The sequence below is a fragment of the Rasamsonia byssochlamydoides genome (assembly GCF_041956645.1).
Source record: "Rasamsonia byssochlamydoides strain NRRL 3658 unplaced genomic scaffold VTN77scaffold_98, whole genome shotgun sequence".
NCBI classification, from domain to species: domain Eukaryota; kingdom Fungi; phylum Ascomycota; class Eurotiomycetes; order Eurotiales; family Trichocomaceae; genus Rasamsonia; species Rasamsonia byssochlamydoides.
The window spans coordinates 71,921-92,700 of record NW_027192481.1 but is presented as its reverse complement, the minus strand read 5'-3'; the positions used below and the strand labels follow the sequence as shown (position 1 = coordinate 92,700).

The following is a 20,780-nucleotide window of genomic DNA, read 5'->3' as shown; positions in this document are numbered from 1 at the left end:
CTTATGTCCAATGGCTATGCTAGCACTTAATAACCGGGATTCGGCATCAACAGGAATCAGCCCCTTCTTCCTTGACCATGGATACCATGTTGAACCGCTGGAGCTAGAGAAGGAGCCTCGCGTTATTGACCCAAAGACACCAGCCCAACGTGCAGAGGCAATTGTTGCAAAACTAAAGGGAGCCCTTGAACTTGCTCNNNATGCTGCAATGGCAGCAGCTCAACAGGCACAGGAAGATTATGCAAATCGCCGGCGAGACCCTGCAACCAACTATAAAATAGGAGACAAGGTCTGGTTAGACCTTCGGAATATTCGCACTGATCGGCCATCTAAGAAGCTTGATGCCCACCATACGAAGTATACGGTATTGGAGAAGATTGGCTCTCATGCCTACCGGCTTGATACTCCACCAGGAATCCACCCCGTTTTTCAAACAAGCCTGCTGCGGCCTGCAAATAACAACCCACTCCCTAGTCAGATCCGAACTGATCCACAACCCCCCGCGATATTAGGAAATGATAATGATGAAGAAGAGTTTTTGGTTGAGGAAATCCTTAATGAACGTCATCAACGTTGGGGACGAGGATACCGTCACCAATACCTGGTCAAATGGGAAGGTTATCAGCAACCAACATGGACTGCAGCAAAGAACATGGAAGATACAATTGCCCTTGACGTTTGGGAGGCCAGGAAGGCTCATCGCCAGGGGGATACCGAGACCCAACAGTCGAATTGACAGTCTAACTTACAATCATCACACTGAGGGAATCCATGGTAAGGAGGGGGGTATTGTTGCGGGCTAAGCCCATATTGCTGACTCAGCTTCGCTCTCGTTTTCTGATTGGTGCATTTGTTGTTCATCACATGACTCCTGTTGATATAACTCGCGTGCCTTTCTCTCTCTTCCTTCCTTTCTTCCTTTCCCAGCGAATCCTTTTTATGAGCTCCTAGTTTCTAGACAGCAAGGCTTTGGCCCTTCACAATATCAACTGGAAAATACCCGAAGAGTGGACGAAGAAAGTAGAACTCCCCGTTCCTTAGGCAGTGGGTTTCGGCTCTGGCTTTCTCCCATAGACCACATATCTCGGGAAAGTCAGTACACGTTCAGCCAAACCGAGGGAATTGATAGGAAGGCTTACATTTTACTGTAGGCATGAAGGGACCTGTCGCGGAGCTGTTGCTTGACAAGTGCATGATGGATCTTGGCTTCGTTAGCATCCCAGCCCAGGACTTGCGTATAGAGCCGCAGCCCATAAGCATCGATAGCATCTGGGAACTGGATATAGGTCCATTTTCCAAGCTCCTTCAGCTTTGGATCCTTTGGCCATGGTCCCAGGGGCAAGATGTAGACCTTTTCAACCACATCTTCAAAGCCAGCCTCCTCTACCCAGTGCTTCAACTTAGTGGCGATGTTCACATCTCGGCCAATCTTCTCCCCTGCTTTGTGTAGGTTCTTGAGATACTGGATATAAGGCGAATCATCCTTGAGACTGCCGTCATCACTCCATCCCCACATGGTGACATCGGCAACCTCGAAATAACCGTTGGGCTTCAAGTGGTTATATGCCTGTCGCATCAGCCATGGCCAGTCCTGGACAGAGCTGTGATCAAATCAGTATTTCTTGTATGACTCGGTAATGGAAAAAGTAAAGTCGAAGGAATGATGTTGGCGATCAGCAAGAACGCCGAGGAGAAGGAGAACCCAACGAGCCCAAGCCCTAGGCACGGCCAGCCATGGAAGGTGGCCGGCCCTGTAGGTCCCAGCCAACAGTATTTTGCAGTTGAGTCATGATCCGGTGACATACCCTGCAAGTGTCCGAGCATGGATGAAATCAAAATAGTTTTCGTCGTACATCCAGTCTTTCTCGAAATCGTCGATAACAAATTCAACGTTCGGAGGGACCCAGGAAGGCTGGATTGCGCTCAAGTCATTCCCGATAACTCGCGCCGAAGGGAATTTGCTGGTCATCTGTTAATAAATCGCTTTCTTGTAAGGGACAGTTTTCCCGGGCCCATACTCAGCTACATCTATTGCCCAGATGCCGGTCCCCGTCCCTAAGTCGAGAATCGCTTGCGGTTGTTTGACAGGAGCGACGAAAAGTTCTCCGTCGAGAATGAGTGAAAATCTGGGGGAGGGGATCAATGGTCAGTCCATGTTAGCCACGAATCGAGCCATCGCGAAGTAATTGAAGAAGCTTGAATTTCCGGTGGCAGAAAGTGGACGAGAGCTAGGCAAGCGAGACACGTAGTTCTGGGACAGGAAGGAGACCGAGATGAAATATCTCCTGATAATAGGGGAGACGGCTCACATGTGGTGCACCTGTATTGCTCCTTAGTAGTCAATTTCCTTGCTGGGAGAGCAACACATACCAGGTCAAGACGATCCTGCTCGGTGTCATCGTTGGGCATCCTTGTTGTCAATATCAGTAAAACAAAACCCTCACAAATCTAGTTTGACGATAGCCGTACATATATTTCCTCTCCTTTAAGTTGATATTGTCAGCAACTTGGGAGCAATAAATGGAAGGGGCGCCTACTTGGCTGTATGCATGGTAGCGTCGTCCATTCTCGTATTGATAGTTCAACACACTTGAGGCAAGAGAGGTGGTATCAGACCGTGCAGTTTCTTCATAGACACTGAAGTCATCCTGAATATCTGAAGTGAGAAACAACTCGGAGACAAATAGGCAAGATCATCTCCTACATCAGTGGCAATACCCCCGGCGGCATTGACAAATGCCTGCTGGGTTTCTGAAGCTGCTGTCATGGCTGAACTCAAGGGAAACACGCAGTTGAGAATGATGCAATCGGATATCGCTCAAAAGGTAACTGTCCACGATGAAGTGAACAGGTTTCGTTAGGCGAGCGAACAGCCGAATGGCTATTTAAATGATAAAAGATGCGACCAGCTGCAAGTTAATGTAGGCTGTGCAGGTTGCAGCACAGAACACACCTTTTGGGAACACGCTTCCCTCGGCTTCTCTCCAGCACGGTGGGCTGGTGAGGCCCAAGCGACGCCGGCGTTCGGCATGCATCCCCAATTCCTCCAGTATTATTAATACTTTGCGTGACAGTATGGAGCACTTGATATGCGGTCACTCACCAGCCCTCTGTGAAACCTGCAGTTATATCGACTCCATCTGACCGTACCTGTCTGCAGGAACATCTCGTCTTCATGGCTGTCCATCTCGACATCGCTGTCCAAAGCCATCAGCCGCAGGTGCATCCCAGCAGCGCGTGACGCACCAACGTGGGCGACAGCGAAGCGGGGAGTTCGGTGTACAGTACTTAGTTATGCCCAAAAATGCAGATGGTCAGTCCACTTGTCATTTTGGCACGATTTGTTGCATACTCCACCTGCTCCTCAACCGGTGGTTCGGAACGCGAATCCGCCCGCGCTGGGGAAAGTTTAATTGGTTTTTTTTTTCCTCTTTTTTCTGAGCTGTTGGTTCCAAGCGAGGCGCCAGCAGAGAAGAACTGGTAATCGAAACTCCCAAACTTATTTGCACGTAGCGGTCAAGGTCAAACCTTGTTGCTTGTCTCGTACACCTGCATGGCTTCTACCAGAGCTACGGACATGGTGGAGCAAGCGCAAGAACGAGCCAGCTTTGAACCAATTACTCTGTACTCCGTATTCATTTTTGACGTCACCTGAAGTTCTGAGTAGTAGTGAAAAATAAATTTGCTTAACAACGCACCAGAGATGAAAGTACACTGGAAAGTACGGTAGTGACGGTCATGTACGGAGTACGGAGTACATACATCGATCCCAGACTTCTAGGGGAGTTGCTGAGAGTGTGTATTTGAAACCTTCCAATCGATCTGTTAGGAAGCCCGACTCGATTGTATGAACAAGTATGTATGTACGAAGATTCTTGCACGAGGAAGAACGACAAAAGTAAGCAACAGACGATCAGAAGATAAACACCAACGCATTAAGGGGAAAAATGATTAAAAAGAAACAAAGAAAAAAAAAAGAGAGACAGAGAGAGAGAGTCGAGTATTTGTTGATGCATTATTATGCTAGAAGCTGGCCCCGCAAGGCAATCAGTTACTTGCCCCTACTCGCGGCAAAGTCCACAGTCTTCAGCGCTGAACCTCATGTCGTGAGATCGCAACAACTGGTCGAGTATGATGCTTGGGGCAACCTAGGAAATGGCAGTTAGAGCTGGCCATGATGATGTAGTCAATGCTCGAAGTGCAAAACTTCTTCAAGCACGATCTGCAGTCAGTACTAAGAGAAAAAAAATAATAATAAACCAAATTATTATTGTTACTAAAAACAATAAAGCAATAACCTATCTTACACGAGTGTTATACAAAATTTTACTTATCTCTTTTCTGATCTCAGACTAGTTGCCACAGATCCTATGCAGAGCAGAGAAAGATTCCCGCTTGCTTAGTACAGTTCTCCATACATGTAGCTCAAAATTGTCCTAGGGACTATTCTCAGCAGTTGCATGGTATTGAGAAACACGAACAATTTGGTATCGAAACAACTCTCCTCTACAGATACAAAAAAAAACAACTTGGAAATGCTCACAGGTGGTTTCAGCACAGTTATGGCAACCAAACCATACACCACCGTCTTAGATTCTGTGCGAAAGTCCACGCATGAGGTGAGTTCACTAGGATCTACGGACAGGATTCGAGGATAGCCGGATACGAAGAGTACAGGACCATGGGTTGCACAGAAAAATTATCACCAATTCTAAGGAGAGTACCTACTACAGGAAGGAAACGAAACAGAATATCAGTAATCTTGTGCTAACCAACAATTGTAATCTGACAGCTGCTATACCAATTACACACAAAGTTCATCGCCCAGTTAGGTTCAGACCCTGGTCTTCAGGACAACTCGGATGTTCTTCTGTCTGACGAACCAGGAGTTGATGATCTCCCATTCATCGTTGGGATCCGCAAGTTCAATCTAAGAATATGTTACTAATTGTTCGTACAATGGCGGGAAACATCGAGACTTTGCGAGAAGAATGGAAGAAGAAGTCTGCACTTACATCGAATTTGGTGAACATGGTCGCAATCACCTTGTAGCTCTCAAACTCGCTGAGGTACCTTCCAATACACACACGGGATCCGGCGCCAAACGTCAAATCACAGCCCTTCATTCTCGCCAGCCAAGTGCTGAACTGCTCCTCAGTCTCATGGTCATACTTCAGCCATCGTTTAGGGATGAACTTCTCAGTGTTGGGTCCAAAGACTTCCTCATTACAGTTGATGACCCAGGGTTCATGCCGACGACATTGCCTGCAGGGACGAAGCGGCAATCAGGGAGAGTAAGACCGCCCTGTGGAACAATGCGCTCCAACATGAGTCCGACGCCGGGGTGAATACGCATGGCCTCTCTCATGACTGCATGCAGGTATGAAAGGTCTTGAATGTCTTTCCAGCATGCAGGGATCGGCAGCTGTGCATGATGGATCTCCTCACGCAGCTTGCGGTGAACCTCCGGATTCTTCAGGATATAATACATGGCAGAGCACAGGGAAATGGCCGAGGTATCACTACCGGCAAGCATGTTTGTGAGAAGATAAGTAATCACCATGCTGTCGTCGACAAGCTCAGGGTGCTTCTCCTTCGTCTCAATCAACTTATCCAGGAAACCGGCCTTGCCATCCAGTGGCGGACCTTGTGCGAGATGCTTCTTCACGGCCTCAAAGCAGATGACGTTAGTCCAGCCGAAACCTGGGGGTCCCAGGCGGTGGATCGGGTTCTTGTCGAAGAGAAGGTCCAATTCAAATAGGTTTTACAAATGAAAAATACATTGCTAGTATCGTATAGAGAGTTCTATAACAGGGGCGTAGTGTATTCCCTGAAATCAGGCCACAGCAGTTTTTACATTTTCGAGGATTGGATGGCCTGATCGCAATCTCAATGCGTATACACAAAAAACGGGTTCTTCCTGTCTGTGGTATCCGCAAAAGCAATCTTGTCCCGCATCTCGTTTTTCTCCTCCTCGCTCATCTCTGCCAGCGCCTTCCTGTTCTTTCGATTCAGCAAGTCGTTGTACAGGCGCAGCGCGACGATCACCAGGCACGTCGCCGCCAGCGTCGCCACGATGCTGGCCTTGCCCGAGATATACCCCGGCGCCTGCGAGGCCTGGAAGGTCTGCGTGCCGAGGATGTTGCCCACGCAGAACGCAACGAGCGTGATGGCGTTGGCGGTCACCTTCTTGGAGTGGCCGGCAATGTTGGACGCGTTCCAGGCGAGCAGAAGCATGAAGGACGCGCCGAACGTACCCGAAATGAAGGATGCAGCGAGCAGGCCAGCCTTGTTGGTCGGATGGCCGTTCGGATCAAGGCCAATCATGAGTGCGGCGCTCAGAATCGTCGGCAGCAGGCAGATAAACATAACCAGGCTGCGGTCGCGCCAGTAATCAGACAGCCAGCCAGAGAGCAGGACGAATACTGCCCCAATTACTCCCGACGGCACGTTCAGGATGAGAGCTTGCTGCGATGTGTACCCGAACGTGGTCAGCAGGATATTGGAGAAGTTGGAGATGCCGCCGTTTGGGATACTGGTGAGCATGGTCGCGAGGCAGACGAGCCAGATGCGGACGTCCTTGAACGTCTCCAGGACTTGCGACTTCTTCAGCCGAGCATTCTGGGTGCCGGACTGGTTATCCTTCACACGCAGGATGGCGGCCACCTTTTCGGCGTCGGTAAACCGTTTTGCGCGGACGGGCGAGTCCGGCAGGAACACGGCGACGAGAAAGCCGATGACGACGGTGATGGCGCCGATGGCCAAGTAGAAGATGCGCCATGTGGCGAAGCGCGAGTTGGAGAAGGAGACCCCGTAGGCGAGGCAGCCGCCAAAGACCTGGGTGAGCGAGTTGCAGACATAGAAGTAGGACACGCGCCGGCCTTGCTCGGACTTCTTGTACCACATGGCGATGATGAGTACGAGGATCGGGGCGACACTGCAGCAGCGGTCAGCATGGGCGATAATGACAGGGGGAAGAGAACACACCAGCTCTCAAAAACGCCCAGCAGAGTGCGTACGATGGCGAGACCGGCGAAGCTGGTGCACGCGGCATGGCAGCAAAGGATGACCCCCCAGATCATGATGTTGACGCCGAGGTACAGGCCCAGCCGCGAGAGGCGCTGCGCCAGGTATTGCGTCGGGAACTCGGCTGCCAGGAAGCCTGGGACATGGCTGTCAGTGGCACTGGTGTTCCTTGCTTTTGTATACTCTAACTTACCGACGTAGAACAGCATGCTCACGTCCGAATAGTCCTGCCCAACGAGATGGGTGTCCGTCCGGATGCCCATCACGGCCGTGTAGGCGAGCGTTGTCTTGTCCAGGAACTGCAGGAAGTAGACGGCGGCCAGCAGGGGCGCGATGGTGAGGTCGATCTTGCGGACCAGTCGCTTCAGCTGCACGGGGTCCTCGAGGATGGCATTGCCCTCGGCCGCGATCTCTGCTGGGCGAGGGTGATTCTCGAGGAAGGCGAGTGCTTCATCAGCGTCCTGGAGAGTGCTGACAGTGCCGGCTCCCTGCAGCGCGCGGGCGTCGAGTTTGGCGAAGGGATTATCGGACGGCGTCTCAGACAGCCGCTTCTCGTCTCCCATCGTGGAGGTGACAGACAGTCTTTAATAGCTGTAAGAGATCCGCCGGTCGATTAACAGAGCCTGGAAGAATGACACAAGGCAGCACGGTCCTGCCATGTCGCGGGTCGCAGACGGCTCTTATAACCGTGCATCTCAACGGGGTCGATCGGGAGCATGGTATAGATATCTCGCATGGCATTGCGGAGTATACAGAGGCGATTCTGCGATTGCTGGATGAACAGGATAGCTGGTGCGGGGGAGGCTTATCGGAGCTGCAGCGATCGACCTTCCTTCTGCGTCATAGTCTGACCATATCGGGCAGCTCAAATGGCTTCCAATCTGAAGCCATCTCAAAAACTCCGGTATCCATGATTGTGCAGCAGTAGTGGATGCTCGCTGTTATCTGGACTCTTGGCATCCCCACGCTGACCGCTACATCCCCGCATGATAACGAGCTTGGCGGGAACTGAATTATCCAGCGATAGGCATTCAAAGAGGTTGGCTGCTGGAACGGCCTAGAAACGCTGTCTATACGGAGTATGTGGCGGCGATTTGGATGGACGAATTGCCGAGAGGACCAGGAATCTGGAAGGAATCTAGGAATGACTGGGGGGTTAATCCCGGAATTCAAAAGTTGTTCCTTTCTCTGGTTCAAAGTGTTAAGCAGCAATTGCACAGCCATACCTATGATATCTTGCAGAGTACCTCTATTGTATGGTATTCGACCGTATATTTAGATATATCCTAGTGTCCTGCCTAACAAGAAAAGAAAAAGAAAAGAAAAATGGAAAATGGATGTTATTGCCTGTATTTGATTATAGATATTTTGCTATAATTCATCTTCTAAAATGTTATTAGTCAAAAAAAAAAAGGGAAGGGGAATAGAATCTATATAGTTTGTTTAATTTCCTACTCAAGAATCCTTTAAATGATAGAAGCAAATTTGCATTATTACTTTTATAACGCTATACCTCTATCTCTATAATTATATGGATAAGCTTATTATGTCTAGTCAGAAAATTGCATTCTATCAGAAGAAGGTGGAATCAGATATAATCTCTATGTCACAAGCAGATGTACATTACAGGCGACTTCAAATCAATTCTCTTTAAGCTTTAAAAGTACACGATAGTACATATTCCGGGATCTGTTATAGTCGCGATGTCATATGCCGAAACCCTGATGGTAGGCGGATTTAGTGGGCCATGCGATAAGAGCAGCCTCAGCCGTTTGATAATGCTCCGGATGCTGCTGTATTATCATGTCCATTAACTAATATAAATAATAGTAGCCTTATCTGCCATTCCTTGCAGGAGTTCCGAGGCTCGTCGCCCTTCGCCGCCGGCCGACACAGTCGACAGAGTATACAGCTGGAGTAAACTGCAATAGATGGTAGAGGTATAACTATAACTATATTAATGATGCGAGAATATAATTCTGGTTCAGTCTCGTTTTATAGGGCGTTGAAAGCAGAAAACGGAGAATTTATAGCCAGTAGCCATGCTGTATGCCCATGCCACAATCATCACCGTCAATCCTTACAGGAACATCATCCTCGACGGTGCGATCCTCGTTCGCGATGCCGTGATCGCGGACATCGATAAGGCCGACATCCTCCTGGCCAAGTACCCGGGCGAGCAAGTCACCAGCCTCGAAGGTTGCATCATCATTCCGGGCTTAAATGTTCCCCAAACACTTCTAGGGCGTAACCACGCTACAATCTCATCGTTGATCCCTGCCCTCGTTTGAGATTATTCCTTTTGACCGCGAACCAGGCACTGTGGATAACTGGGAACTGGTTTCCTGGCTCTGCGAGAGGATCGGGTCCTTCAGGGCAACTTCACGGCCAAAGACGGCTACGCAGCAGACCGTCTCAGCATCGCAGAGATGCTGTAATCGGGGACAACATGTTTTTTGGAAGGCATGGTCAGAACGACCCTTACTTACTCAACTTACTTAACCGTTAAAAAAAAATAACAATAAAGTGAAATTCAAGGTTGAAAAGGAACATCTGTCCTTACTACACTGTTCCTAAGAAACTGACGTTTATATATATATAAAAAAAAACGAACTACTTGCTTTTTTTTTTAGCTGAGGCTAGATTCAAGCTACATTTATAATCCACCTAGCTAGAGGCTACATACATCATGAGGTTATTATCTTACTTTCTATCTAATTTAACCACTAGACCGTCTAAACTATCTAAACTTTGAGGTTGTGGTAGAGACATACCAATACTATGAAGGCCATATTTGGAAAAAAAAACAATTCATAAGAAACCAACGTTATTTTCCTAAAGCCAACTTTTCATACAATCAAACGTTTTCTATTTTAAAAATATTCCATACCGGTTCGATGAGTATTCTATATGTTTGTAATACCCCGAACTGGCCCGAATATAGGGTCATCATGGTGCACACAGAAAAAGAAGCTCTTGAATCATGGCAGGCACGTACATGGCACCCTGGTGTCGTTTGTNNAAAAAGGGTGGGGGGGGGGGGAATAGAAAGAAAAAATAAAAAAAAAAGAAAAAGGAAAAGAAACACTCATAACCGTTGATCATCGATTTTTTCTGTTTTGAAAACCCCAGTAGTCAGAGGTCCCGTATGGATGGATGACTTGTGAGACAGCCTACTCTGTTTAGTTATTCAGTCCAGTTACTATCAATTAATTGACCAGGAATTTTCGACCTAGGGTAATTAATTAGTCAATTAAACATACGGAATATTTTTGCCAATATTGATTTAGTAAAGTTTCGGCTGATAACATATGCATAGCAATCTATTATACTCTCTAGTCAGGCCATTTTTGAATAATGTACTCACTTAGCCTAATAAAGACAATCCATTCATTCACTCCTTCATTCATTTATTATTTCTTTCTTTCTCCCTTGCTTTCTCCCTTCCTTTCTCTCTTTCTACCATTATGTTAAAGCGAATTGGCATTCTGGTCGAATAAACCGAATTGTTTGGGCGAATGCAAACGAATTGTTCGGGTTTCACCGTTTAATTTTTATTGGGTGTGGCTAATTAAAGTCCATCCACATGGACTAAAATATTTCAGCTTAGTAGGATGGAAATGGAGATGCGGAGATGAGATTCCTCACGAACTTCTGGGCTGATTGGCTTAATGATATCGAATAGCTACAAGCTATCTACGTGTGAGGAAACAACAGGCAGCTTGCTTCCAGCCATGACCAAGAAGGACAGTCTGACAAATTCTTGCAGGCATTTATCCTGCAACACGTATTTAGCCAAAGTAAATCGATCCATCTCAAGCATTCTCGCGAGCCCTTTCCGTGTCTACGCCCTTCATGCACACATCAGCTATTTATCCACCTGCTGCACGGTGCAACATTGCACAAAAACGTGCCGGTTGAGAGGATGAGGGGCAGGACCGCTTGCCAGCGTGTCTCACCTGGCATGGAGCTCAGCTTTCAGCTCGAACAAAGGATCGACGTCCTGATTCGCTGAAGTAGTTATGCTGTCAGCACATCGAGGTCGATATGCGATCCTTACCGGATTCCTCTCGGTGGATGCGATGAGTTGGCAGCTAACAGACAAAATAGTTCACGCACAATGCGATTGTCTAGTCGATGTAAGGAACTGGTGATACCATTGTTGAGCATTCCTGTCCAACCATGAGGATGCCTGCTCAGCCTTACGATAGATCGATGCAAGTCCTTGCTTACTCTAGCAGCACCATCGCTGCTTACGGGAGATACTTCTACCAACGCGACTCTGCCTTCACGTCAGCACGTTTGTCACCTTGCAGGGGAGCAATGCTGGGCAGAATGGCTGTCTCTGGATGCCTGCCCCGAGCCACCCAGTTAAGAAGCGGCCTTTTCCTGTCGTCCAACCCTCCAATTCAGCTTACTTGCATCTGTATGCAGGCTGGTTGGCGTTGATCCGGGCCCAGGCACCATGGCGTTGAAGTTGTACAACGTTGATAGAATCCGGAGGAAGGAGTACCCGGCTTTAAATGGTATGGAAAAGTGACCATCTGGGCTGTCGACCAGTGTGAACTCACATGCCATGTTTCCAGAGACGTGCTATCTCGACTACGGGGGTACGACCCCGTACGCCAGATCGATGGTCGACAAGGCGGCTGCCGATCTGAAAGCGTCGCTTTACGGCAATCCGCATTCGAATTCTTCGTCGTCCGTCCGGGCGACACAGATGGTCGAGCATGTCCGACGGCGAGTGTTGCATTTCTTTCGAGCTGATCCTGGCCACTTCGACGTCATCTTCGTGGCCAATGCTACGGCTGCCATCAAGCTGGTGGGATATTGTTTCCAGGACTATGCGTCGACACGGGGTTTCTGGTACGGGTACCACTCCGATGCGCATACCAGTCTGGTCGGTCTCAGGGAACTGGCGCGGTCTGGCTATCATTGCTTTCGCTCTGATGACGAGGTGGAAAAGTGGCTGAACGGGACTATGATGGATTTGACTGAAGGCGAGAAGCCTGCAGCAGTAGAACCTCCCTATAGAAGACGCGAGCAAAACGAGACGGTTCGACTCCTGGCATATCCAGCCCAGTCCAACATGAACGGGAGACGCCTTCCAAAAGACTGGCCGCTTCGGGTTCGCCAACTCGTTCAACGCACTGGACGCAAGATATTCACGCTGCTGGATGCGGCAGCTTTCGTTTCCACAGCGCAGCTTGACCTATCGAACGTGGAGATGGAGCCGGATTTCACGGCTCTGAGTTTCTACAAGATCTTCGGCATGCCGGACCTGGGTGCGCTGATCGTCCGGAAGGAGTCAAGTGAGGTCCTACGCTCGCGACGATACTTTGGTGGAGGCACGGTAGACACGGTCATCGCGTACGGCGGATGGCACGCAAGAAAGACAGAGAACCTGCATGATATTCTTGAGGATGGCACGGTGCCGTTCCACAGTCTGGTCATGCTCGACTCCGCAATCAGCGTCCATGAGTCCCTGTTCTCCTCGATGGCTACGATTTCAAAGCATGTGACGCTGTTGTCGCAGGAACTGTACACCGGCCTGTCACAGCTCCGTCATGCGAATGGCCGTTCCGTGTGTCACATCTACAAGGGACTTGGGAGCACGTATGGCGACAGCACGACGCAAGGCCCGACAGTCGCGTTCAATGTCCGCCGTGGGAACGGCGCATGGATTCCAGTGGAACATTTCGAAGCCCTCGCGAACGCGTGCAACATCCAGATCCGCACCGGCGGAGTGTGTAATCCTGGCGGGATAGCGGAACACCTGCAATTGCAGCCATGGGAGATGCGCAGGAACTTCTTCGAGGGCTTTCGCTGCGGCCAGCCGTTCAAGATCCGCGGCGGAAAGCCGACTGGAATCATCCGGGCGAGTTTGGGAGCCATGTCGAACCGAGCGGACATTCAGACTTTTGTATCTTTTGTTCAGAAATTCTTCGTCGAGGCGGATAGCCATGGGCATCATGCCTGTTCAACCGCCTTTCCAAACGCACATGACTTGTGGACAGTTCAGAGACTGCAAATCTATCCGATCAGACAAGGTCCAGCCTGGCAGCTGCCCCCAAATCAGGATTGGGAAGTCGAAGACAAACGTCTTACGTTCGATGGGGAGTGGGGTGTGGTAGATCTCGAGGAAGGAAAGGTGATAAGGGATTCGACGCTGACGCGATTGCTCCCGGAATTGCATCCAGAAGCAGGGACCCTTCGGATTTCCGATAACAGCAAGGCTGGGACAACAGCGCTGGAAATCAGTCTCTGGGACTCTCCCACGGGTGACTGGTTGATTGACTCGCTGGAAATGACGAGATCCACTCGAAGGATTGCCAGAAGATACGCGTCAGAGGATATTTCAACATTCCTGTCTTCGACACTTGGTCGTCCCTGCACGTTAGCACGATACTCTGAATTTGGCGTCAGTGAGGTTCTCCCAGTGGCGCTGAAGGAGGATTACAGCAGCAAGCAGGATATTGCGGACGATGGAATAACGGTCGAATTCTGCTTCTGGAAGGGCGAGAAACCATCGGCTACAGATTCGTCTGCGAATATATTACTTCTGTCATCATCGCAGGGGACAACTCTTACAAAATGTCCTCCAGATTGTCTTCAGATTGGGAGCCAGAAGTTCACCTCCATCGTCGCATCTGAACGCTCAGAGGAAGAAACCTCATCGTCAGCCGAACATCCACGGGTTGTTCGATTCCGTCGCCTTCCAGACTGCGAGGAATCCCTCGCCTCTCAAAATACCGTTATACGCGTGGGCGATGCCGCCGAAGCATTCCACCAGCTGTGTCCCCCGTCTTCATCGTCTTTATCAAAGTGCCCCTCGGAATGGGAAGTGGAAGAAGAAGAAGACTTCACCTCGTATCAGTTCTGTCCTGTCGCGGGCTGTACTGAGAAACGGCCTTGTTATGAGTCCCTGGTCGAGCATCTGAAGGTTCACGCGGAGGAGTTCCTGGCGTTGAGGCGGAGGAGAAGGATGTGGAAACAGCGGGTTTTTAGTTGTTGTCGTTGAATTAGAGTCATGTTTTTTTTTTCCCTTAACAATGTCTTCTCTTGATTCGCTGGAACAGAGAGATTCTTGAGGTTATCGCTGCGTGATCTGATACCTCTATTAGAGGCAGTCTTTCCCCATTGAGTCTAAGCTGTTACATGCATGTGATAGGTATGCTGCAACCTTCCTGCAGACCAGACTGCACGATTTTGATTGAGCGCTTGGCATGCAGATAATATACCCTGCCCACACAGAGGATAGGTTGAAGTGGTGGTCCAGTCCATTGGTTATGTATTTTAATTGCATGCGCACGGCTGTTCGACTTCTTTGCTTCCCCTCATCCATGACAAAAGAAAATATCGCTTCTTGCGATGCATCTTCTCTGATTTTATTTCCTCTTATCTTCTCTCGCTCGAAATCGCTGTACATTTAAGACGACTTAAAAGCCAGCTGCCCCACTTTCTCTGCCATGGCCTTGATTTTGCTCCTCAACGCGATCCTGGGCATACTGGGACTATCTCTTCTGAAAACGCTTCTCTGGCACCCAAAGGGAAAACGTCCACCGCTGCCACCAGGCCCCAAACCCAAGCCCCTCGTTGGAAATCTGGCTGATCTGCCGCCTCCTGGGGAGCAGGGATGGCAGCATTGGCTCAAGCACAAAGACCTCTACGGTTTGTATGCGTAGTTTTCGTTGTGTGGTACAGGTCTAACCATGTATCTGATTATCCACAGGTCCCATCAGTTCGGTGACCATCCTGGGCCAGACATTTGTCATCCTCAACGATGCTCGTCTGGCGTTTGAGCTCATGGAGAAGCGGTCTGCTGTGCACTCGTCGCGACCGCGGCTGGTCTTCGGGGGTGAAATGTAGGCGTGTAATCACCGACTGCCTCCTTTCCCATCCAGCCGATCCCGTCAAACAGCAAATGGACTGTTAACCATCTCTCTTGTATCTACAGGGTGGGATGGGAACACGCCCTAGCGAGCCAGCCTTATTCGAGTCGATTACGTGCCTATCGCAAGAACATTGGGCGACTGCTTGGCTCCCAAGCTGCAGTTACGCGCTTCTATCCTCTGCTGGAGGCCGAAGCCTGGCGCTTTTTGTGGCGCGTGCTGCAAAAGCCGGATGACCTGCTTCAACATATTCGAACGTCAGTATAATTTCTTTCTGTCGACGTGGGTAGATAGATATCCAGGATAGAGGGTGATTTGATTTAGTGAGGCTGGCGCCGTGATCTTGAAGATCGCCTATGGCTATACTATCGAACAGCACAAGAGGGACCCTCTTGTCGACCATGCCGACGAGGCACTGGCGCGGTTCTCGCTCGCGGCCGTTCCTGGAGCCTGGCTGGTGGACATCGTGCCATTCTGTGAGTATTTTAACTCTCCATCTGATCTACGGCATGGCAAAACTGATGGCTACAGTGAGATATCTCCCGGATTGGTTTCCAGGCACCGGATTCAAGCGCACCGCCCGGAGCTGGCGGCGATCCGTGACCAATGTGACGGAGAAGCCCTACGCGTTTGTCAAACGGCAGATGGCAAATGGCCGGTATGAACCATCGTATGTGTCGCAGTTGCTCGAGCAAGGTGATTTGGACCCCGAAGAGGAGTTTGTCGTCAAATGGTCTGCCATGTCTCTGTACACCGGCGGTGCGGATACCGTATGTTCGTTCGGTTAATAATGTTGTCGGATTGATACTGATTCTACAGACGGTCTCATCCATGGCATGCTTCTTCCTGGCGATGACCTTGTTCCCCGAGGTCAAGCGCAAGGCGCAGGAGGAAATCGACCAGGTCGTCGGCACTGATCGCCTTCCGGGGTTCCACGACCGCCAGAACCTGCCTTATATCGATGCCATCGTGAAAGAGGTCCTGCGCTGGCATCCCGTGGCACCGATGGGCCTGCCGCATATGACTACGGAGGATGATATCTGCGAGGGCTATCTCATCCCGAAGGGCGCGTTGCTGCTGGCAAACATTTGGTCGGTCACATACCTCAGATCCATTCCTCTGTTGCTTCATTCTCACATCTGTCCTAGGGCCTTCACCCATGACCCCAAAACATACCATGACCCAATGGCCTTCAAACCCGAACGCTTCCTGTCCGTGGACGGCCATCTCCCGGAGCCCGATCCGCACTCGCTGGCGTTCGGCTTTGGTCGGCGCATCTGTCCAGGCCGTGAGCTTGCTGACTCAGCAGTTTATCTCAGCATCGCCCAGTCGCTGGCCGTGTTCAACATCCAGAAGGTGGTCGAGAACGGTCAGGAAGTCGACCCGGTCGTGCAGTTCACGCCGGGTATTATCAGTCACCCCGTTCCATACAAAACGTCCATCAAGCCACGGAGTCCACAGCACGAGGCGCTCATCCGCTCGCTTGAACAAGACTATCCCTGGCAGGAAAGCGATTCTGCGGTGCTGGAGAGTATAACTTATTGATCTGTTGATCTGATGATTTAACGAATGAAGTCATGTATTGGATTAAAAGGTCCTTCAGCTGTTGATTAGTAACCAAGGAACGTTTCGGAGGGGGACCTGACGACGGATACAGTACTGTCGACCAGGATATATATGGCTTCCATTCCTGTATTTTCTCCATTCCATCTGCACAATTTCATGACCTATTTTACTCTAATAAAAAAGGGCGATTTTTATCATGAATTCGAGAAAAAAAAAAGTCCCTCTTTTCGATATGCTTAGGAGCGAAGTTTCAGTTGTCTGGTTACGAAATTAAATAACGACCTACCCACGGTTTTATTGCCAGGACAAGAAACTTTGTGTGCGAAATAATTCTTCCAGACTATTGGTTGATAACCACAACGGTAAGCGGCTTTCTCTGCGTCAGATCTATCAAGAAAACGCCGGGACAAGATGTGTCATTGTCTAGGACGTTTGCGTGACGCGACAAGGCATATTGTATGGAGCCACTGATGATGCTATCAGCGACTGATCTGGATCTGGAGGGAACCGTGACTAGAGGACAGACATATGCAGAGATTTCATCGAAGGGAGCATCTCAGCGGTCAGCAGCCTGACCCGCCTAGGGGTTAGGGTCTAGAGTCAGGGCTGGCTTGCCTATATCAGTCGTCTTTGCACTAGCTTCTCACACATCAATAATCAAGTTTTCCACCCATCTGAGACGCCCCCAAGCTGGCCCCCATGCAGTATATCCTTCCATTGATTCTCTATTCAAAGTCAGTGGATTGCTTTCGGATTGCTTTCTGACAAGGGCAGCTCATCCGGACTCAGGGCTAACGTCAGCGGCGCAGCCAGTTGGTCCGCAGGATTCCGGCGTGGATGGCATCTGACTGTTGTACGTAATTTTATATCTTTTCGGACATGGAGATCGGCTTTATTCTCTTCTTATCTGAATTGGAGTTTCTTTCAAGTCCATGGGAATAGCATTGAGGGATGCAGAACTTGCGCCAAGGACGGGTCGAAGACCTGATACAATGGAATCTTGATTGATGCCGAATTCAGGCTATCCATCAAGTCACTCTCCTTGACAAATTCATCACACAGATAAATCACGTTGCGAAAATTAGGTAAAGAGAGTGTCTCAGCAAATCATAACCGTCGCTGCCTTCATTTGCGATGGGTCTTCCTATATCGCCATCCCCCAGCTCGCCACGAATTCCTGGCGCGCCTGCCGCTACGAATCTTGGAGACAGCAATACGTCTCTGATCGTGTATCGGGCGAACAACCACAGGGACGGCTTCGAGGAATTCTAACGTCTCCCTTTTGCGGGCGCAGAGTATGCCGAGTTTTTCATGGCAGTGAGGCTTCGCTCGGAAAAGGGCCCATACGAGATGGACGTCGAATCGACCGTATGCGAATAGAGGGGAAATTGATTCGTCGAAGTCCAATGTATTGAGATCTTTGCTGCAAAAAAAGGTGATATTTCACAACCCCTGGACGCTACTTTCACGCTCTTACCTAAGAGGTCGATATTCCCAGGATAGTGTCCAGAGTCGCCTTCGACGGAGGTTGGGTAAAATTGTAGGATCAATCATTCAATAGCAGATCCGGATTCATTGCATGTAGATACAAGAGGGGCCTCTCCGTCACAGTTCAAGCAATCATAAGACTTCAAGACGCGAAGGTATCGAGCTACATGGTCATTCGACTCGAAGAGCCATCAGGGACAAAAAAAAAAACGACCCTTTAATGCCTGTTCCTATTATTTTTGGTTCTCGATCTGCAACCGTACTCCATTTTGTAACCTAACTCCTAACTATTACCCGGTGCATTATTTTAAGTCCTATAGGATCCCTGCTTATGCTAGTGCACGAGCAGTATTGAAGTAATCACTAAGCATGCATCTTTCACATGATGGCTAGAGTAATAGCTTAAGCTGATGACATAATATTAATAATTTCCTCCGAAAGACAAGGTAGGTCCACCCAGGCGAAAGTGCGGAGAATTTAATTTACCATAAATAAAGACATAAATAAATAGATGGGTGATGGAAATGGACCAACCTAAATAAATCCGAGGTTTGATTCGGTAATGATACAATCGAAGCACTTGTCTGATAGAAAAGGGAACAGAATAAATATGCGGAACCTTCGTCCGTATTTCCTTTTTCTTTTTTTTTTTGGTTACAAAAGCAAGGAAAAAAAAAAAGAAAACACTCGGATTTCCCCACACAATGGCGAGTACGGAGTAATAATGAAATATCTCCAATTGCACTGATATATACTATACTATAGATCTATCCAGACATAAGCCTCTTGACTTCGTACTGTTCTTGAAGGTTAAGAGGCTCGCCTAATATCCCCGATCAAGCAATCAATATTTCAAAATAAGGATTTTTATTACTAACCATAACTAATCGATTAGTGCGGCTTTATTCTAGACTCCACTAACTGCGGAGAAATATTAGCTAGCTTAGCCTATCTCCTGATAGGATTAGAAGGATCAAACTCAGCTGTGTCTGACTCATGTGACGATATGCAATATTTACATATTTACTTACTTCATTGCTATTATTTTCCTGGTCAATTGAAAGCACATCCTGCTGAATCATAGAGCAGTCGTGTTGTTGCTCGACGTGTTGAGATGGAGTTCGAACTCCGCCATTCGAATTCCTCGTCCATCCACACCGCTCATCATGATGGCTCGCATATGACAGCGTCTGGGCAACGACACCTAGATGATGCGGTGGAAGAATACAATCATGATCATGATTATACTCGTAATCATAACGACAATGTCAACATCAATACCAACAATCAACAACCTCAACTACCCCCCCGCGATGGCGGCAGAGATGCCTGGCTGTTCCTGGGGGCCTGTTTTATGATCGAGGCGTTGGTGTGGGGTACGACACAACAACACAAATAGTTCTTTGCAATTATTATTTCATTATTTTTATTATGAGTTTTTCTGCTAATTGATATACGTATATAGGCTTCGCATTCGCCTTCGGCATTTTCCAAGATTACTACAGCACGCACGAGCCGTTCAAGCAGTCGGGCAACATTGCTGCCATTGGGACCTGCGCGATGGTTTGTCCTACGTACCCTTCCCTGTCTTCATTCTGTATATTTCTGACGCATGCAGGGAATCATCTACATTCTCTCACCCTTCGTCTTTGGCCTACTGCTGGCCGTCCCCCGACTGAAGAGGTTCGCCACCCCCCTTGGCTTCCTGATCATGTGTGTTGCCCTCGCGCTCAGCTCATTCGCGACCAATACTACCCATCTCTTGCTCACGCAGGGTATTGGGTATGGCGTCGGGGCGAGTCTGGCGTATGCACCCACCATCCTCTTCATGGAGGAGTGGTTCGTCAATAAGAGGGGGCTGGCGTTTGGGATTATGTGGGTACGTCAGTCACCAGCTAGTGGATACACAATGATTATCGACAAAAAAAAAGGAGAGAGAGAAGAGAAAGAGAAAGAAAGAAAGAAGACCGTATCATTCTGACATACAGACATACTAACGACTAACGTGTGTAGGCTGGCACCGGCGTGTCAGGCGTCGTCCTGCCTGTCTTCCTCCAGTGGCTCCTCAACGCCCACGGCTTTCGGACGACCCTGAGAGTGTGGTCTGTCGTGCTGTTCATCCTGACAGCTCCTCTTCTATACTTCGTTAAGCCCCGGCTGCCTATCGCGCAGTCGGCCAGTATGCGGCCGTTTGACTTCAGCTTCCTCTGGAATCGGACCTTCCTCATTTTCCAGCTTGGCAATGTCCTCGAGGCCCTGGGCTTCTTCCTCCCTTCCATCTATCTCCCAACATACGCGAGTCGCACACTTGGAGCCAGTAACCTCGTCGCCTCACTTACCGTTATCCTCGTCAACCTCGCCTCTGTCTTTGGATGCATCATCATGGGAATGCTGGTTGACCGCTATCATGTGACGACCTGCATCTTCATCTCTACTGTCGGCAGCACTGTTGCCATCTTCCTGCTCTGGGGCTTCTCTCTCACACTGGCACCCCTGTTCATTTTCTGCATTGCCTATGGCATCTTTGCAGGACCATTCTCGGCCACCTGGCCTGCCATCATGAAAGAGGTCCAGAAGAACGCGAACTCGGCTGAACCTACGATTGTGTTTGCCTTCCTAGCCGCAGGGAGAGGCATCGGCAACGTGGTTAGTGGACCACTGAGTGAGAAGCTCTTGCAAGGCTTTCCCTGGCGAGATGCCGCTGGCGGGGCGTACGGCAGCGGCTATGGCACGCTGATTGTCTTCACAGGCATCACGGCCTTTCTGGGCGGGCTGAGCGTGCTGGCGCGGCCGTTGAGGTTGCTCTGA

The 20,780-nt window shown here is 49.4% G+C and overlaps 8 protein-coding genes across 8 annotated transcripts; 5 read left to right on the top strand and 3 right to left on the bottom strand.

The window, feature by feature from the left end:
- Positions 1–208: 208 nt before the first annotated feature.
- Positions 209–736, top strand: VTN77DRAFT_9906 (uncharacterized protein; the record flags this gene model as incomplete). Its single annotated transcript, XM_069426564.1, has 1 exon — positions 209–736. The coding sequence occupies one exon, from the start codon at positions 209–211 to the stop codon at positions 734–736; it is 528 nt and encodes a 175-aa protein (XP_069273566.1).
- Positions 737–1,037: 301 nt separating this feature from the next.
- Positions 1,038–2,767, bottom strand: VTN77DRAFT_9905 (uncharacterized protein; the record flags this gene model as incomplete). The annotated part of the gene is made up of 9 exons (XM_069426563.1): positions 1,038–1,083; positions 1,140–1,601; positions 1,806–1,961; positions 2,019–2,126; positions 2,310–2,320; positions 2,371–2,410; positions 2,470–2,483; positions 2,538–2,648; positions 2,705–2,767. 9 exons carry the CDS (start codon positions 2,765–2,767, stop codon positions 1,038–1,040), a joined length of 1,011 nt encoding a protein of 336 aa, XP_069273565.1.
- A 118-nt stretch (positions 2,768–2,885) lies between these two features.
- Positions 2,886–3,226, bottom strand: VTN77DRAFT_9904 (uncharacterized protein; the record flags this gene model as incomplete). Its single annotated transcript, XM_069426562.1, has 2 exons — positions 2,886–3,044; positions 3,104–3,226. 2 exons carry the CDS (start codon positions 3,224–3,226, stop codon positions 2,886–2,888), a joined length of 282 nt encoding a protein of 93 aa, XP_069273564.1.
- A 2,663-nt stretch (positions 3,227–5,889) lies between these two features.
- Positions 5,890–7,589, bottom strand: VTN77DRAFT_9903 (uncharacterized protein; the record flags this gene model as incomplete). Its single annotated transcript, XM_069426561.1, has 3 exons — positions 5,890–6,937; positions 6,988–7,162; positions 7,220–7,589. The coding sequence occupies 3 exons, from the start codon at positions 7,587–7,589 to the stop codon at positions 5,890–5,892; spliced, it is 1,593 nt and encodes a 530-aa protein (XP_069273563.1).
- Positions 7,590–9,068: 1,479 nt separating this feature from the next.
- Positions 9,069–9,464, top strand: VTN77DRAFT_9902 (uncharacterized protein; the record flags this gene model as incomplete). The annotated part of the gene is made up of 2 exons (XM_069426560.1): positions 9,069–9,311; positions 9,402–9,464. The coding sequence occupies 2 exons, from the start codon at positions 9,069–9,071 to the stop codon at positions 9,462–9,464; spliced, it is 306 nt and encodes a 101-aa protein (XP_069273562.1).
- A 2,138-nt stretch (positions 9,465–11,602) lies between these two features.
- VTN77DRAFT_9901 (uncharacterized protein) lies at positions 11,603–14,047 on the top strand (the record flags this gene model as incomplete). Its single annotated transcript, XM_069426559.1, has 1 exon — positions 11,603–14,047. One exon carries the CDS (start codon positions 11,603–11,605, stop codon positions 14,045–14,047), a length of 2,445 nt encoding a protein of 814 aa, XP_069273561.1.
- Positions 14,048–14,495: 448 nt separating this feature from the next.
- VTN77DRAFT_9900 (uncharacterized protein) lies at positions 14,496–16,463 on the top strand (the record flags this gene model as incomplete). The annotated part of the gene is made up of 7 exons (XM_069426558.1): positions 14,496–14,697; positions 14,759–14,891; positions 14,984–15,175; positions 15,243–15,394; positions 15,450–15,688; positions 15,738–16,009; positions 16,067–16,463. The coding sequence occupies 7 exons, from the start codon at positions 14,496–14,498 to the stop codon at positions 16,461–16,463; spliced, it is 1,587 nt and encodes a 528-aa protein (XP_069273560.1).
- Positions 16,464–19,086: 2,623 nt separating this feature from the next.
- Positions 19,087–20,780, top strand: VTN77DRAFT_9899 (uncharacterized protein; the record flags this gene model as incomplete). The annotated part of the gene is made up of 4 exons (XM_069426555.1): positions 19,087–19,348; positions 19,438–19,535; positions 19,591–19,851; positions 19,986–20,780. 4 exons carry the CDS (start codon positions 19,087–19,089, stop codon positions 20,778–20,780), a joined length of 1,416 nt encoding a protein of 471 aa, XP_069273559.1.